Genomic DNA, 18454 nt, shown 5'->3' on the forward strand with positions numbered 1-18454 from the left:
ATTTACTCAGGGGCGTTTCCTCTGAGGAGGCAAGGGAGGCAGTGTCTAATCAAAATATTGGATGAGAAAAAAATTGTCTTACAAAAACAAAACAACGCCAGTTTTTGAAAATATAACATTAAAAAGTGTATAAATCAGTAGTTTTTGTAAAGAAATATTATCCTACAGCGACACTAGCAGGAAAAGTTACAGCAGGAATCCGCGTTTCTCTAGCCTCCCCTGAGCCCATGGTGTTTAACAGACCCCCTATAGCGTGCGATATGATTGGATATGACTGGTTATAATCAGCTGTGATTGGTTCAAATGATAAATCCCGCCTCTTGTGTTCGTGAACAACACAATGACGTTAATAGAAAGGCTAATTTAAAAAGTAAATAACTCACACACTTGGATATAACCACTTTGTTACGTCAGAATAAGACTTAAAATGGCCTGAAAGCAAAAGTGTCAGAGTTTTTAGTGAGCAATCAGCTTGGTGAAATTTAAAGTACATTTCCCTTGTCTGTGACCAATATTTACCAAGCTTTGATGACTCATGATCTGAAAAATTAAAAAATACTTAGAAGTTAACAGTTAAAAAGAATAGCTGAACATAAGTCCACAAATAATGCCTTGAGTTATTATTTTTAAAATAAATGTGAAATGCTTAAAAACAGTAACTTCGAAATTCATACTTGCCTTTAATAAACAGACAATTCACTACACTGTTAATGTTAAAAATCTATAAGATTATTTTTCTTTCTGCAAGTAATCTTTATTTAACAAAGTTAAATTTAATTAAGACTTTACCTCCTCATTTCAAAACACCACCGCAAACCAGTGTATTTACTATATTAAAAGTTCTCTGTCAGTTTTCTAAAAACCCTAATACTGATCAAGTTTGCACTTTCTGTAGAACTTTGAATTACATGTTAATTATTATCTACATTAACCTTGACAGATATTGCTATAATTGATGAAAATAAAGAAAAAGAATTTATAGTTAGACCTTTTGTTTTTTTCAGTTAAATGTAATATAATATATCCATCCATTCGTTTTTCAAACCGCTTGTCCTATGTAGGGTTGCAGATAATTTAATATAATATAAATATAATATATCCATTCATTTGTTTTTTAGACCGCTTGTCCTATGTAGGTTGCATATAATAATATAATATAATAAATTTATTCATTCATTTTTCAAACCGTTTGTCCTATATAGGGTTGCAGACTATAATATAATTTTTTTCAAACTGCTTGTCCTATGTAAGGTATTTACACCTAATAAAGAAAAAGTTTCAGAATTTATAGTTTGACCTTTTGTTTTGTCAGTTAAATTCTATTTTTAATTCATAACGGTGTTTTAAATAAGCCTTTCCTTTTTAATTTAGATTTTTTTTCTTAATATTTTATTAATTTTCACTTGTTTATTAACTAGGAAAATTAATCAAATTAAAGATCCTGATACTGAAAACACAAGAATGCAAAGGATGTATTAAAAACTTTATTGCGCTACATGCAGGCAAACAGCTTTTTAAACTACATATGTAAATAGTTAGTAAATAGTAGTTGGACTACTAAGCTGGACTACAATGTTATTTGTCATCGTCCACAAATGTATAATTTCCTTCATGGTTCAGATATCATATCCATGAATTAAACATCATTAGGCTCAAAACTGGCTGGTCTGATCTTCATCTGCACAGACTTGAGGGAGTACCACCAGCCATGCCATGGGTACCACACTATTCCATCATCAGTGACTGCGCTGTAGGGCCCTCTGTGGTAGAATCCATTCAGATTGGCAGAGTGACATCTAGAGGAATACAGATGAAACAACATACAATGTTCATAATTAATGTAATGAAGCACATACATGTTGTTATTATTATGTGAAAAGCTCTGTCATTGTTACTAAGGTGCAACCTGTTAAACCACCAGCCACCCTTGTCCTCCTGAGCACAGCTGCGATCATAGCGGTCATTATCTTTGTCTCGTGTGCTGAACTTCATTCCTTGATGGCTGGCCCACCACTGAACCTCAGGATGATAACTGCCAGAGAGCGCGTCCCCTGCGGTTCCTGTGTATACGCCAAATTGGAGCTGGTAATGGTTCTGAGAAGACAAATGGGATTGGTAAAACATAAACCAAATAAACAGCGCACATATATTATACCATTCTGATCATATTAAGTATATAAAATATGATATTGTGAAACCCTTTCTTAATTAATGGAACATATTTATACACCCTGCTGTACTGATGTATTAGAAACTTCACATGCCAACAGTTGTTTCATACTGGGCACTGTATATTCATCTACACATCATTTATCGCAATATGAAGAGATTAATAAAAAAAAGAGACCTGCTCATTATCCACTTTAAATGTTCTGTACACAGCAAAACGGTGGCTGCCATCAAAGTCTTCCAGATTGATTCTCAGGGTATAATCATCTGCTTAACAAGAAGGTGTTTTATTCAAATAACTGTGCAAATAATAATATAATATAATATAATACATATGTTTTTCAAACCACTTGTGCTATATAGGGTTGCTTATAATGTATTATAATATAATATAATATCGCTTTTTAAACCACTTGTCCTATATAGTGTCATGGATAATATAATATAATATAGCTTTTCAAATCACTTGTCCTATATAGTGTTGTGGATAATATAATATAATACAATACAATACAATATAATATAATACATTTGTTTTTCAAACCGCTTGACCTATATAGGGTTGTGGATAATATAATATAATATCAACTTTTCAAACTACTTTTCCTATATAGGGTTGCAGATAATATAACATAATATAATATAAATAAATAATAAATCGACCCTTATGACTGATTTTGTGGTCCATGGTTACATATAATGTTAAAATGTTTAAAATTATGGCATATCATGACATCTACTTCAGTTTGTATGAATTTTAGTTAGATTGACTAACCTTGAGATGTCAGATAATGCAGATTATCATTTCCTAACCAGAACTCTCCATTAGCGGACTTCATGTCACCAAATCCTATTTTATAATCATTCCAATCTCTATAAATGAAAATCAAAAATCATATTTCATTCATTAATCAGCAGACATTCCTTCCAAAAACCATAAAAAAAAGTTGTCTGTACCTGTCAAACGACTGACTGCCATCTGAGCGTCTCTGGAAGACTGTCCATCCACCCCCCTCTGTCATATCGCAGTACACTCTGATCCGGGTTGGACTTAGCCGTGGTTTAATCATGTAAAATCCACTCTGTGTGCTGACATTTTTGAAGATCTGAGCACAGTCTGTTTGTGGCAGATTGATTTTTGTTAGTACTACATTGTGCTGTTAAAATCGGACAAGTTTAGCAAATTCACACAATGAATACCACATGTTAATAAAATAATATAGAGCTTTGACCCATGTACTGTTTGTCTTCCATGTCATTAAACGAGCCCGCTTTCAGGGAGCGTTCATCAATCTGGTTCAGCTTCATTAAGCGTTGAATAAGTTGCTGTTGCTGTGTATGGCGAACTTCCAAACTTTTCAACTCCGCCTGAAGACGCTGTATCTCATCTTGGCATTCGTCAGGAGCCTAAACACGCAACACACAATGACTACTAATTCAACAATAAATAAACAGTTTTTCATTTAGCTGTAACTAAATGTAATTTAAACACAAAAAAGCAAAATGAATTTTAAGACAATACTTACAGATTCTGACAAATCCAGAGTAGTGCAAAGCACCAAAATGACGAGCAAAACTGACATTGTAAATGTACTTGTTTGATGCTGTATTTAAAGATAAAAGGTTGTAAACCAAGTAATCTTCTGTGCAATTTATGCACTAAAGTACAACTACAATCTCAGCAACTTATTCAAATGCTTCTGAGGTCTGTTCTTGTGCCCGACAAAGTTTCCTGTGGTTGGATGTGCACTACTTTGAGCTGAGTCACTCTGGATCAAAACAGATGTGCAGATAATTACAAACAGCTCCCGAGATGGCACAAAGAAGACTTCAAAAGTTCTGTAAATGAATGAAAATTATTAGACATTTGATCTCAATCCTTAAATGTAATAAATTATGCAAATTATATGGCACTCAAAGTTTAGAAGATTTTACATAAAGAAGTCAAAACTTTGTGTAATTTACTTTGATGCATATATTTAATTCTCTGTAAATCTAAAACAAATGTATATTTGTTTACAAAACAAATAGAAGAATCGTGATTAAATAATGTCTGGAACACCGGGACGAATAGCTGATTAGTAACACCCATAAAAACTAAATGGGAAAAACATGTGTGAGGCACGCTGTTCCCAGGAAGAGAGAGAGCGAGAGAAAGTTTTATTTCAAAAAGCAAAAGCCTATTTAGTATTTATAAATTATAATTAGAAATTAAACAGATACAACAATAATTTCTCGAATATCTATTACAATACAGATAAATTTAACGTTCGCTTTATGAGGTGACTGGATCGTTCCAAGTGATTTTTTTGTTAAACTGTCACCTATTTAAAATATAATTAATTAAGCTACAGACTCGATCATAATGTACAATGTTTCTATCTAACTTGTATTCTGAGGTTAATATTGTCATATTAACGATATTAACGTGTTTTACTGGTTACCTCACCTAAATATGTTTGTAGTCAATTTTTGTTGGATGTCTTCGACATGGAAAGCAGTTATCTTCGAAATAGAAGTATGGATATTTTATTTGTAAACATAATTTTACGCTTATTTTATTTACTCTCGTAAAACTAGCGAGCTAAGTCGCTACACGGCTGAAGACGCGAACAGCAGAAGAACAAACCAATTCAAACCGATTCGACTGAATGAGACATTTAAGCTGGAACCACTCCGATTGATTTAACTCGTGACTTCGATCTTTCATTTCAAGCTATTCACTCGTAAAAAAACAGTTCAAAAGAGCCATTCAATTTCGAATTTCGACATCGCTTGTAATGAGTTTAAAGGAGTAGTTCACTTCCAGAACAAAAAATTATAGATAATGTACTCACCCCCTTGTTATTCAAGATGTTCATGTCTTTCTTTCTTCAGTCGTAAAGAAATTGTTTTTTTTTGAGGGAAAACATTTCATAGCCGCTGGTTGAGACTGAAATTTCGAAACGTTTCGAAACTCCAAGTTCAAAACAAATGATTCGCAAAGGTTTCGAAGCTTCATGAAGCAGTATTTTGTGTGTATTGCTCGTATTGTGAATAATTTGATTCATATCAGAGCTTCAAAGCGCGAATCACAAATTATTTGGATCAGAATTTGAGCGTGTATGCAAATGACTTAATTTACATCGAAACATCAAAGCACATACAGTGGATACGGAAAGTATTCAGACCCCCTTAAATTTTTCACTTTTTGTTATTTTGCAGCCATTTTCTAAAATCATTTAAGTTAATTTTCCCCCTCATTAATGTACACACAGCACCCCGTATTGACAGAAAAGAATTGTTGACATTTTTGCAGATTTATTAAAAAGGAAAAACTGAAATATCACATGGTCCTAAGTATTCAGACCCTTTGCTGTGACATTCATATATTTAACTTAGGTGCTGTCCATTTCTTCTGATCATCATTGAGATGGTTCTACACCTTCATTTGAGTCCAGCTGTGTTTGATTATACTGATTGGACTTGATTAGGAAAGCCACACACCTGTCTATATAAGACAGCTCACAGTGCATGTCAGAGCAAATGAGAATCATGAGGTCAAAGGAACTGCCTGAAGAGCTCAGAGACAGAATTGTGCAAAGGCACAGATCTGGCCAAGGTTACAAATTTTTTTTTTTTTTGCTGCACTTAAGGTTCCTAAGAGCACAGTGGCCTCCATAATCCTTAAATGGAAGATGTTTGGGACGACCAGAACCCTTCCTAGAGCTGGCCGTCCGGCCAAACTGAGCTATCAGGGGAGAAGAGTCTTGGTGAGAGAGGTAAAGAAGAACCCAAAGATCACTGTGGCTGAGCTCCAGAGATGCAGTTGAGAGATGGAAGAAAGTTGTAGAAAATCAACCATCACAGCAGCCCTCCACCAGTTGGGGCTTTATGGCAGAGTGGCCCGACGGAAGCCTCTCCTCAGTGCAAGACACATGAAAGCCTGCATGAAGGACTCCAAGATGCTGAGAAACTAGATTCTCTGGTCGGATGAGACCAAGATAGAACTTTTTGGCCTTAATTCTAAACGGTATGTGTGGAGAAAACCAGGCGCTGCTCATCACCTGTCCAATACAGTCCCAACAGTGAAGCATGGTGGTGGCAGCATCATGCTGTGGGGGTGTTTTTCAGCTGCAGGGACAGGACGACTGGTTGCAATCGAGGGAAAGATGAATGCGGCCAAGTACATGGATATCCTGGACAAAAACCTTCTCCAGAGTGCTCAGGACCTCAGACTGGGCCGAAGGTTTACCTTCCAACAAGACAATGACCCTAAGCACACAGCTAAAAGAACGAAGGAGTGGCTTCACAACAACTCCGTAACTGTTCTTGAATGAACCAGCCAGAGCCCTGACTTAAACACAATTGAGCATCTCTGGAGAGACCTAAAAATGGCTGTCCACCAACGTTTACCATCCAACCTGAAATAACTGGAGAGGATCTGCAAGGAGGAATGGCAGAGGATCCCCAAATCCAGGTGTGAAAGACTTGTTGCATCTTCCCCAAAAAGACTCATGGCTGTTTTAGATCAAAGGGGTGCTTCTACTAAATACTGAGCAAAGGGCCTGAATACTTAGGACCATGTGATATTTCAGTTTTTCTTTTTTTAAAAAACTGCAAAAATGTCAACAATTCTGTGAATGAACAAATGATTTTAGCAAATGGCTGCAATATGACAAAGGGTGGAAAATTTAAGGGGGTCTGAATACTTTCCGTACCCACTGTATATTAGGAATCATTTTAATCTGACCAGCGCTTGGGCCTGTGAATCTTTTGATTTAACTCGTAACTTAGGTTTACAAATTATTTGATTCAGAACGAAACTTTGGAGTGGGTTCACAAATCTTTTGATCCAGATCAGAACTTGGGGTTCGCAATGATTCACATCGCGAATCATTTGATTTAGATCAGAACTCCATAGATCAAATCATAGATCGAAACTTCGAAGCGGGTATCTCACACCATTTGATTTAGATCAGAACTTCAGAGTAAGTTTGTGAATCTTTCGATTCAGATTATGCAAATCATTTGATTTAGTTTAGAACTTCAAAGCTCGCATCATGAATCATTTGATTTAGATAGGAACTTTAAAGTGAGTTTGTGAATCTTTTAATTCAGATGAGAACTTCGGGTTTGCGAATCATTTGATTTGGATGGGGACTTGGAGCTTGTATTGTGAATCATTTGATTCAGATCCGGACTTTGGAGTGGGTTTGCAATTGTTTGCACATCGTGAATCTTTTCTGATTTCTTAATTATCAAAGATATTTAAAAACAAAAACTTTCTTAAACAGAATCCTATGAAGGCTAAAAGGAACCATGCTGAATGTATTATCATTTATCTTCAAAATTAAACTTCTCCAGCAAATTTCATTGTAACTGGACTGCATCTAAATAATTGAGGTGTAAAACGACATCAAATTCAGTTTAGCCTTTGTTGATGAAACATTTTATTATAGTTATACACCAGTTAATATATTAAATTTGGAAAAAGCCTAATTCAATACTGTGAAAATAATGACTAATGTCTGTAACTCCAATACCTCCATTTACACATTCAACACAGTCCCAGAAAGAGACACATAAAATGTCATTATAAATTACAAAAATACTTTCCAGCATCATTACCAAGGACATCAGAAAAATAGATTTCCTAAACATCACAACATTAAAGAAAAAGGCAACACTCATAGAAATGAACTTCCTATGAACATACAGATGTAACAAATTCAATTTAAAATGTTATTCAGAGTTTGTTATGCAAAATGAAACAGTCATACTTTTGCAAAACTGCACAAACTGCAGTGATAAATAGACTTATAACAGACATGTCCATGAGAAAAAATGTGCAAGTTCAGAGGTAGAAATGCAACCATTACGATTTTTACCATCCTTCTTTTCTTATACACCGGCCCTGTAATGACAGAGATCCAGAACAGTATTTCATACGCCTTAGTTCATTAAGATTTGGCAGATCACCATGGCGTACATGGATTTGGACAATCTCTGATATAGGACTCCAGAGTTCCAGTTGACACCTCCATCAGTGATGTATAGGTTGTCAACTGTAAAGACAAGAGAGAAAATGGTTTCATTATCACTTTCCCTTTGTCTTAAAAATAGCCAAAGAAAGGCCTTACCTTGTTAAGAACTGGTTTTGTTGACAAAACATCATATATTGACGCCAAAGACATATTCTGTGGAAATTACAACTTTGTTATCCACTATAAAACATCTCTTCATGAACAATTAGTTACTAATTATCCTCATTATTTTAAAAGCACTTCAAAGCTAATGAACCTACTATCTAAATTACTACAAAGCTGGCAAAAAAGCCACATACCGCTTGTGTGGTTTGATTCATGCACTTCATTGCTGGTGTTCTACGGTCATCGAATATCATAGGCTTTTCCCAGTGATCATAGTTTGTTTCCAGGACATACCATCTCCCAAGCTTCCTATCAAGTCTTTAACATCATCAACATTAACAACAAATTTTAAAGCAGTTTAAAACATTACAGACAGAAAAGCTCATACTTCTGTGTGATATGATTTACTTACTCCCAGATGTCTAATGTGTTTATTCTCGTCCTGGTTATCACACAACCCTGACCCGTTTGGTTACCACCTAAGATGAAGTACGCTGGTGCAAGCAGTTTTATCAGAGAGAGCTTGTCTTGGGCATCCTTATAACTGCAAATCCAAAAAAGTCCAGTTTTTAGTTTCATACAGGAATATATTTATATACTTTTAATTATATTTGAATTCTATATACAGTTGAAGTCAAAGATTTATATACATAGTGCAGAATCTGCAAAATGTTAATTATTTTATCAAAACAGAAAGGAAAAAATTATGCATTAAAGGAGAAGTCCGGTGTGATATTGACCTAAAGTGTAATGAATCATGATATCGAGTGTAATCTTACCTTTCATAGCTCATCTCGGCTTGTCCCCTGCACTACGAAATCTTACTTTTGGACTGGAGTTAGTGCAGACAGTTGGCAATTGCAAGGATGTCGGACAATGAAGTTTTATGAAGTAGTAGTTTAGTTTCCTTCCTGCTCGTCACTCGACTTATCGTGACTAAATTCAAGATGGCGGCGAACTGTAAATTTCCTGAAGGTACTGTCTGTATAAATCTTCTTGTAAATAAACTACCAGTGCTTTTTCTGAGTTCTCAATGTCTCGTTTTAAATGTCAGGGCCCTTGGAAGTCTACCAATGAAGTGTGGAGCTACTGTGTGCCTCGTAAATGGTGTAAAACAGTGATTTATTTACATGGCTAGTCCGATGCACCCTCAACGACAAGGTGTTGTTAGCATCGGCTAACTAGCGCCAGATTTCGTAGTGCAGGGGACAAGCCGAGATGAGATATGAAAGGTAAGATTACACTCGGTATCATGATTCATTACACTTTAGGTCAATATCACACCGGACTTCTCCTTTAAGAGCAGGGGGGTGAAAACTTTCTGAATGTAAAGGACAGGGTAAATTTAACTTATTTTGTCTTCTGGGGAACATAAGTAAGTATATTCTATAGCTTCTGAAGGGCAGTACTAAATGAAAAAAATGATATTTAGGCAAAATAAAAAACATTCTAATTCTGTTCAAAAGTTTACACCCCCCAGCTCTGCATTGTTTTCCTTCTGAAGCATACTTGAGCGTTTGAACCTTCTGTAATAGTTACATATAAATCTCTCAGTTGTCCTCAGTGTGAAGAGATGGATCTCAAAAATCATACAGTCATTATTGGAAAGCGTTGAAAATACAAAAAAATTCTGAAAAACCAAAGAATCTGTGGGCCCTAAAGGATTTTTCTAAAGAACAGTGGGCAGTTTAACTGTTCAGGACTAAGAATCGAGTGTATGTAAACTTTTGAACAGGGTCATTTTTATCAATTTAACTATTATTTTTCTCTTGTGGGCTATATGTAAACATCTCTAATGTGAAATATATTACTCAGGTCAGTACTAAATAAAAAATAACAAGCATTTTGAATGATCCCTCTTTTTTTGCTAAAATAATTAACTTTTTGCAGATTCTGCAAGGTGTATGTTAATGTTTGATTTCAACTGTCTTTTTTTTTCTCTTCCCATTGTGCCTTTTCAGAGTGTGACGTTTACTTGATCTGATGAAGCTATTTTAAAATTGTTAGTATGTGAATGACAACTATGTGGTCACAACAGACAAAACAAGGAAGTTGCACATTCATGTTATGCTTCTGTTGGGTTTTTACCTGGTAGCATTTTCCAGAACTTTCCGAGTAAGAAATCCCATCCACATTCCATCTCTCTTGCCAAGAATCCATTCCAGGATCCCTGTGAGAATTTATTATGTTATCTAAGCATTCAACCATCAAGAACATCTAGTTGCACCCATGATATGAAGCTAATGCTTAAAAGAAATATATACATAGTATTATGTAGTTTTAGTTATTTACAAACGTTAGAAATTCAAATAACCATTAATACACTTGTCACTCACATTTTATTTGTCATAATTAGTAAAAAGAAGAAGAAGAAAATTCTTACCTACATAACCCCCATCAAGGTTGAAACGCTCATTCATTGTTAGACTGAATTCACCCTAAACAAGTAAAACAATTATTTTTTTTTGACATTTACACAAAAGAATTTGAATATAAATGTTTTTAAATGTTTATTCACTTACAGGTCTAATTCCAGTAAGGATGCCAACATATCCAGCAAAGTTTGTTGATTTGTAGAGAGTTTTGTTTCCTCTTTGGAAATTTACATTAACCACAAGTGGCTTTAGCTTCTCTGTTAAAGTCCATGTTTTATTCTGTCGATCCCACCTTTATGAAAATAAAAACGCACATTATTTTTATGACATTATATGAGGTAAGTATGTACGCTGCAGACAATTCCCTAAAAAAAAAAAAAAACCTACCCCATAAACAGTCCAAAGTCCAAATTCCGTGCATGGTAAATATTTCCTAGAAAAAGAAAAGAACATACACAATAAAACAACTAGAATGTTTATTCAAATTAAATTTGATTTAAAATATTATGTGATTAATTTATATATTCTCACCATTAAAGTCTTCTGCAACAATCGATGTGCAAACAGTGAAAATCTCATAAAATATATTGAACAGCGTAATTTCACCTAAAAATAAATAAATTAATAAATATAAATGCTAGATTGAAGTTGCAATACCTTTTTTAAAGAAATTGGGATACTTGAGCATAATTAAGGAGTAACTTGGTATCAACAGATAGCACTTTTAAAGATATAGATTTAAATTTTATTAGACTGGCTGCATTTTGTATAACAAATAAAATGTAAATAATAAAAAGGGAAAACCTCACCCAGAGGAATACCAGAAACTGCTGCTATTCCCTTAATTTCTTCATTGAAAGGTTGTGGAAGTGTATCCACAATCAAAGGCTATGAATAAATAATAAGACATCACAATATACACTATCGAAATATTCAAATACTATAAAAAAACCATTAAGATGTCTAAGTTTGTTCATACATTTAATTGCTTACCAGCTCCTCATCCACTAAATCAACTAGTTTTCCATGGAAAAAGCCCTTGGCCAAGTCTTTTATTGTTTGTACCATTGTGATCAACTGTAAAGCAAGAAGATTCATGTACGTTTAACAAAAAGACACATTATGAAATCATCCTCCAGACATGGCAGTAGAGAATTATTACTCAAAACACTTACACTGACACAAATTATGACAGTTAACAGTTACCTGTGTGTTTTTATCTTTGATCACTTGCGTCCATCTTTCACTAGGAGGTAAATCGAGATTAACAGTGTACCAGGTCACATTACCTTTAAACCTAGATAAGGAAGAAGATGAACATGTTATTAAATTCAACATATTAGCTCTATATAATCCAGAGCACAGAGCATGTGTCAGTTACGTTTGTCCTTTAGGTGGATACATTCCACTTCTGCAGTCCTCCAGCTGCAAACACAGACAGTGATGAGTAAAGCATGACACCAGCACAAAGTCAAACAGCTCTCAAAAGAGCTTAATAAACTTTATAATGAAGTATTTGGCAACTCTGGTGCAGAAACCTCGTTTATTCTTACCCCTCGAACAAACTGTGAGAGCAGAAATAAAGATGTAATGAAACTGTCAAAAATTAATGTCGGCTTCATTGTGTTTCCGTGATGTTTTTTAAACGTTCAGTCATTCCTTGCGGAAGGCGGTGCGGGGAAATAAGCTTCACTATAGAATGTACCATAATGTAAGGGGTGCGCAGATACAGTATGTCTATATATGATTTTTAAAGACGGGTTAAAATACGAATGAAAATACTTCTAAATATTAATTAAATTTCTAATGCATGGATTTACTGATATTTAAATTGGATTGGTTTGGTTGTGCTTGTTTATGAGTAAACGCACTGCAAGAACACCCCCGTCAGTCTGCTGCTTGAATTTGTCTCGGCACGTAAACAAGGAAGTTCAAGTTCATTTGTTCACTGTTTTGATTTGTCCGCTGTAAATCAAGCGTGACCAAAGAGGGAATCACGTGAGCTTTCATGATAACAGTTTACCAGTCAACACTACAAGTTGAAGAAGAATCATCACAAGTTTATTTTGTGCCGTTTAAGAGTTTTACCAATATTGGAAGAATTCCGCCACATAATACGCCAAAAGAAAAAAAAGAGAAAAAAAGCGCCTACTGTCATAATTAGCTAATTTTTTAATCTAATAATTTCGACTTTTTCTTTTCGACTTTATAGAATACAATCTAGCATGATTTTTTTTTCTTATGCGGCGGAAATGGGCTTCACCTGCTTACAAAATGTTTCCCTTTTTCACAAACTTTAAAAAACTAAACAACTGCTTAGACTGAATTCATCCTAAACAAGTAAAACAATTATTTCTTTCACATTTACACAAAAATAATTATAATATAAATAATTCCAGTAAGGATACCAATACATATAGCAAAGTTTGTTGATTTGAAGAGAGTTTTGTTTCCTCTTTGGAAATTGACATTCACCACAAGAGGCTTTAGCTTCTCTGTTAAAGTCCATGTGGGCTTCACCTGGTTACAAAATGTTTCCTTTTTTCACTTCCCTTTTCACTGCTGTGTGAAACTACTGATTTTTGTAGGCTACTGAGCACAGATATGGAAAGAAAAGCAAAACTTGTCATTTTTGTTATGCAGTACCTTTCGAGATTTGTAATTTAAAGGGATTATAATCATTTATAATAAGAAAAACAGACATGATGCATATGATATAGAAATAAAGAGGTATACGACTTTTCTAGGAAAAAAAATGTTAAGGGGAGACACTGCAGGCAAAAACTTTTTTTTTCTTTTCTTTCATGCATCTATCAAGTTTGAGAATTTGGCCTTTTTGGTTTTTCATAGTGTTTTTTCAGACTATTGGGAAAGAAAACATCCAAAAAACACTGTTAAGTGTTTCTTTTATAGCACTATTTGTGTCAATAGATTTAAATTACAATGCATATTTTTAAAGGCCGTTTTCTCAAAATTAGTTTTTTCTTCTACACTGAGCCATACATCTCCACTTCAGTAGCACTTACACACACCAAACTTTACATTTTCATTCATGTCTATTTCCTGAAGGTTTTTACAGAGGGATTTGTTCATATATGACTTGCTTGATTTTATACAACATTTTATTCCTCCAAAAATGATTTAAAAAAAAAAAAAATAGTGTTTCCGGACGTTTTATTCTGAATTATGGAGTGACAAAATGAGATACCTAAAATCCCCTCTGTAAAAACTTTTGACTCTAATCTGTCAAAAAAAAAAAAAATTAAAGAAGAATTTTGAAACTGACTTCATCCAGTGTTTCGATTTTTGTACTAGAAATTTATGAAAATTAGTGCATATTTCATTAAACAATGAAAACTTGTAATACAAATAAATTGGCAATTAGTAAAAAAATTGGCAATTATCAAAGTAATGAATCAACTGGGTAAGTAAGGTGATAACTATTAGTTTTTTTTTACCCTATTCACCTGCAGTGTCTCGCCTTAAATAAATAATAAATATCCAGTTTTTATGTTAGAATTTAGAGTAATACACATGGTGAAATGGTATTTTACTATATTACCCAATGTTTTATGACATGTACACTACCAGTCAAAAGTTTTTGGACAGTAAGATTTTTAATGTTTTTAAAGAAGTGTCTTCTGCTCACCAAGCCTGCATTTATTTGATCATAAGTACAGCAAAAACAGTAACATTTTGAAATACTTTTACTATTTAAACTAACTGCTTTCTATTTGAATATACTTTAAAATGTAATTTATTCCTGTGTTTTCAAATCTGAATTTTTAGCATCATTACTCCAGTCACATGATCCTTCAGAAATCATTCTAATATTCTGATTTGCTGCTAGAAAGAAAGAATAAACATTTATTATTATGTTGAAAACAGCTGAGAATGATTTCAGGTTTCTTTGATGAATAGAAACAGTAAAATAAAAAAAGTAAAATAATACTGACTACAAGCTTTTGAATAGTATAGTGTATATTACAAAACCTTAAGTTTATTACAGATAAATGCTGATTTTTTGATCTTTCTATTTATCAAAGGATCATTAAAAAATTTTACTCAACTGTTTTAAATATTGATAATAATATTATTTCAAATGATGCTGAAAACATAGCTTTGATCAAAGAAATAAATTACATTTTAAAATATATCCAACTAGAAAGCAGCTATTTTAAACATTTAAAATATTTCACAATATTACTGCTTTTTCTGCATTTTGGATCAAATAAATGCAAGCTTAGTGAGCAGAAGAGACTTCTTTAAAGAAAAAAATGTAAAATCTTACCGTCCAAAACCTTTTGACTGGTAGTGTATAAAGGAAATTAACATAACATGAAGAATACCTTTGTCTAGTCCAAATTATTTTTAAATGCTTTGGGGAAACAAACAAATAATAAATAAATAGGAGGGCACTGAAATAACTAGGATAAAATAGAATTCACTTAGCATGCAATGATTCAGTATATCCAGCAGGAGGTAGTATAATCCTTCTTAGATCACAAAAAAAAAACATTGTTTAAGAAACATTTTTTCATGACATTCTTCTTCAAGCAGACAAAATAATTTACTAAATTTTACAATTTATAAACCTACCTCACCAGCAATATGAGGATTTATTATAAGGACAATAAAATGCTTTGCTGTTTGTTTTCAAAGCCAAACTAGCCTGTAATAAAAAGTGAAGAATAAAAAGCATTTCAGAATTGAAAACCATGCATTATTTATCCACCTTATTTTCCCCTAAGAGCAGTTTTCATTTGTAAATTGTATGGGTCTGGCTTTCAGTCTCATCCATATCCAGCTATTTTTAGCTGTACAAAAGAGCTGGATTTGCTGCTTGATATTGCAAATCGGTGTGTCTTACCACATTGTTTTAATGTATTATCTTAATTATGAGCACACTGGTTTGCAGTGCAAACTGTTTTACCGTTTACTGCATGTTATTAATTTATTATTCTCATTGTTTTCCTATAGCGGCTTATTAACTGGATGTCTCACCCATAGGCTTAAGGTAGATAAAGCATATATTTTCAGCTGGATAAGAATAAAATTAACCTTAAAATGTGATTTTTGGATTGCCACACCATCACCACACAAAAACCTTTTCATACCTCTTTAGTTAATTTGCACAGATCCACCTCTTCTCCTATCTCAGACTATGAGGCGGTATTTACACGACTGCTTTCAACATAGTGCTGCTTTCTGTGCATTTTCTCAAGCCATGAAAAAGTGTTTTCTCAAAGTGACAGATCAGCTTGTTCAGCAAAACTAATCCAATCTCGCCAAACTAGCACCAGCCTCACTTTCCATTACAGGAAAAGAGCATTGCTAATCCACCAATAAGGGGCTCCACAAAAACACAATCTCAATTTTGGCTAAAGTGGATTGGTTAACGCTGGGAGGGGACAGGGAATATAAACTGTGCTGAAATGTTGTGTTTTCTTGTGCCACAGAGGAATCAGTCTAGGAATTGCTTTGTACCTTGTATACAGAGATAGAAAATGATGTAGGGCTGCTCGATTATGGCAAAAATCATAATCATGATTATTTTGGTCAATATTGTAACGATTGTGACTGGGTCCAAAACTTCATATTAGGGATTAATTTAAAGATAGCAATACAACAGAAAAAAGATACAAATGAAAAAAAAAAAAAAAAACTGTAGAAATTGACTAATTATTTGAATGTAAAATAAAACACTGTCTTCACTGTAAGAATTAAACATGTTTTGTTTCTTATTAAAACTAAAAAAGGTCCTTCATTCAAGAGCAGTGAGTGATTTTTCTCTTTGTATTTTTTTTTTACGTTTTATTAATATTAAGCATAGAGATGGCAGAAGGAATATTAATTCCTTCACACGGATCCAATATACTATTACACACATTACAACTGTTTATGATGATTTAACCCTTGTGCGTTCAAAAAAAAGTTACACATAGGTGCAAAATAGACAAAAATGTTCATGTCCAAAAACTGTCACAAAAATATGATTTATTCATATTTTTTCTCTTTCATTGACATCGATTTTTTAACCAGCATCGGTTTTTATCCATAGATACCATACATTCATTAATTGTCAGAATTGTAACCCTTTAAATGCTGGTTTGTTTGCATAAGGCCACAGGTGCTTTTTTATGAAAAAATGAAAAATAGTAGTTAATTTCTATATACTAAATGCTAAGCAGAATTTGTATCTTTGCTTATTAGATTCTTGGGTGTGTCAGTGAAGAACAACAACATTTGCATTTATATTTGTTAGATAATTTTTTTTTTATATATGCCAAATTTGAAAAAATGGCACAATCTAGTAAAAGATGGTAAAAATGTAACATTTGAAGACTTGGCAATAGAATGTATGCCTATTAGCAAATATTGCATCATTTTATAGTCAAATAGCCCTGGGTTAAAAAAATGCTGTTTTAATGGGTTCCAATGTGAACATTTTTAAGTATTTTTGTATGGAGGGTAAAATTGATTTTTTGAAGGAAATGAGGGTGAAATATTTATTTATTTAAATTTAAATAAAAATAATTTAAATAAAATTTAAATTTAAATAAAAATAAACACCTGAGCCAAAATGTATGCAGTTGGCATTAACACAGGCACACTTATAACAAAAAACAAAACTGAAATGGACAAAAATGTCCATAAGGCCGCACAAGGGTTAAGACATAATTGACAAGGGTTTACATGAATAATCACCAAGCGCCTCCTTTTGAAATATTTTTGCCATTTAGGAGCAAACCTTGAGCTAAAATATAACTTTACATGTCATGACACAACATAAAAGAAACATTAATAAATCAAGCACGTCCCGTTTTCACGTCACGTTACATGATTTTGCTGATTTGCATGTGAAATGCAATAATCTGCCGCAATAATCGTTTCATCTCGATTACTGTATTTTCATGATCGTTTGAAGCTGAAATCGAAACTGAATTTCGATTAATTGCACAGCCCTAGAATGATGATACATTTAAATTATTTTAGTGTTATTTTGTGTTTAATTTTGTCTTTCTTTGAATTTGCCAATAACCCATTTAGAACCATTAGCATCCTGCTTTTCTATGTTTTTAATGCATATGAGCAACCATCCGTATGCATCTCAAAATCTAAGCATTTCCGTTATTGGTTATATAAACATTCAGGTTCCCGTGGAAACCACTTTAAAATACAAGCACAGCCCCCTGCAGAGCGGTGAATGAAGCACAGAGTGGAGTTTGAGTTATGAGCCTTTCACAAACAGGAGATAAAAGCAGACTGGCTGCTCAGCCAGCTGAGAATCCTCAATTAATTAAACACTTCCCAGTGATTATGCCCCCTGATAGAACTTATCTCCAGAGTCAGGGCTGCACCCACCTAATGGGCTGTTACATCAAAACACAAACACAATGTGATGCATTTCACTTCATATATATGGGGTTGATACACTGTAAAAACGGCACATTAACGAATGTATTTGACTGCAGAAGGAAAGTTGACTTCTCTGCCTCTCAGGAAGGAAAATAAGATGAATGAAAAAAAAAACCTGTAGTTTCTAACCTTTTGATAAATATATTTGATTTCTCTTACACACACACACACACACACACACACACACACACACACACACACACACACACACACACACACACACACACACACACATGGGTTTACATGTTTTTTGGGGACATTCCATAGGCGTAATGGTTTTTATACTGTACAAACCGTACTTTCTATCCCCCTACACCTAAACCTAGCCCTCACAGGAGATTGTGTATACTTTTACTTCAT

General features: G+C 33.7%; 2 protein-coding genes across 3 annotated transcripts; both read right to left on the reverse strand.

The window, feature by feature from the left end:
- Positions 1-1470: 1470 nt before the first annotated feature.
- Positions 1471-4433, reverse strand: fgl1 (fibrinogen-like 1). Of its 2 annotated transcripts, none has more exons than XM_073820958.1 (7): positions 3696-4433; positions 3402-3576; positions 3127-3286; positions 2945-3042; positions 2348-2439; positions 1907-2094; positions 1471-1796 (listed from the first exon to the last, which is right to left on the reverse strand). In XM_073820958.1, exons 1-7 carry the CDS (start codon positions 3750-3752, stop codon positions 1637-1639), a joined length of 930 nt encoding a protein of 309 aa, XP_073677059.1. In that variant the 5' UTR covers positions 3753-4433; the 3' UTR covers positions 1471-1636. The 2 variants fall into 2 exon arrangements, with proteins under 2 accessions (XP_073677059.1, XP_073677060.1); XM_073820959.1 differs by having other exon boundaries at positions 2348-2436; positions 3696-4429.
- Positions 4434-7589: 3156 nt separating this feature from the next.
- On the reverse strand, positions 7590-12362 carry asah1a (N-acylsphingosine amidohydrolase (acid ceramidase) 1a). The gene is made up of 14 exons (XM_073820830.1): positions 12229-12362; positions 12057-12100; positions 11882-11972; positions 11669-11752; positions 11485-11563; positions 11207-11281; positions 11063-11108; positions 10823-10967; positions 10684-10738; positions 10389-10470; positions 8713-8844; positions 8495-8618; positions 8292-8348; positions 7590-8216 (listed from the first exon to the last, which is right to left on the reverse strand). Exons 1-14 carry the CDS (start codon positions 12295-12297, stop codon positions 8127-8129), a joined length of 1173 nt encoding a protein of 390 aa, XP_073676931.1. The 5' UTR covers positions 12298-12362; the 3' UTR covers positions 7590-8126.
- Positions 12363-18454: the final 6092 nt, after the last annotated feature.

This window comes from Garra rufa, chromosome 16, assembly GCF_049309525.1.
Source record: "Garra rufa chromosome 16, GarRuf1.0, whole genome shotgun sequence".
NCBI classification, from domain to species: domain Eukaryota; kingdom Metazoa; phylum Chordata; class Actinopteri; order Cypriniformes; family Cyprinidae; genus Garra; species Garra rufa.

Coding starts and splice junctions, on each gene's coding strand:
- asah1a (XM_073820830.1), bottom strand. CDS start 12,297: ATGAAGCCGACATTAATTTTTGACAGTTTCATTACATCTTTATTTCTG. Junction 8,845..10,388: donor GTTCTGGAAAATGCTACCAG/GTAAAAACCCAA, acceptor TTGGATTTGCAG/TTATAAGGATGCCCAAGACA. Junction 8,217..8,291: donor CAAAACCAGTTCTTAACAAG/GTAAGGCCTTTC, acceptor TTGTCTTTACAG/TTGACAACCTATACATCACT.
- fgl1 (XM_073820958.1), bottom strand. CDS start 3,752: ATGTCAGTTTTGCTCGTCATTTTGGTGCTTTGCACTACTCTGGATTTG. Junction 2,440..2,944: donor GCATTATCTGACATCTCAAG/GTTAGTCAATCT, acceptor CTTCTTGTTAAG/CAGATGATTATACCCTGAGA. Junction 1,797..1,906: donor GGTGGCTGGTGGTTTAACAG/GTTGCACCTTAG, acceptor GTATTCCTCTAG/ATGTCACTCTGCCAATCTGA.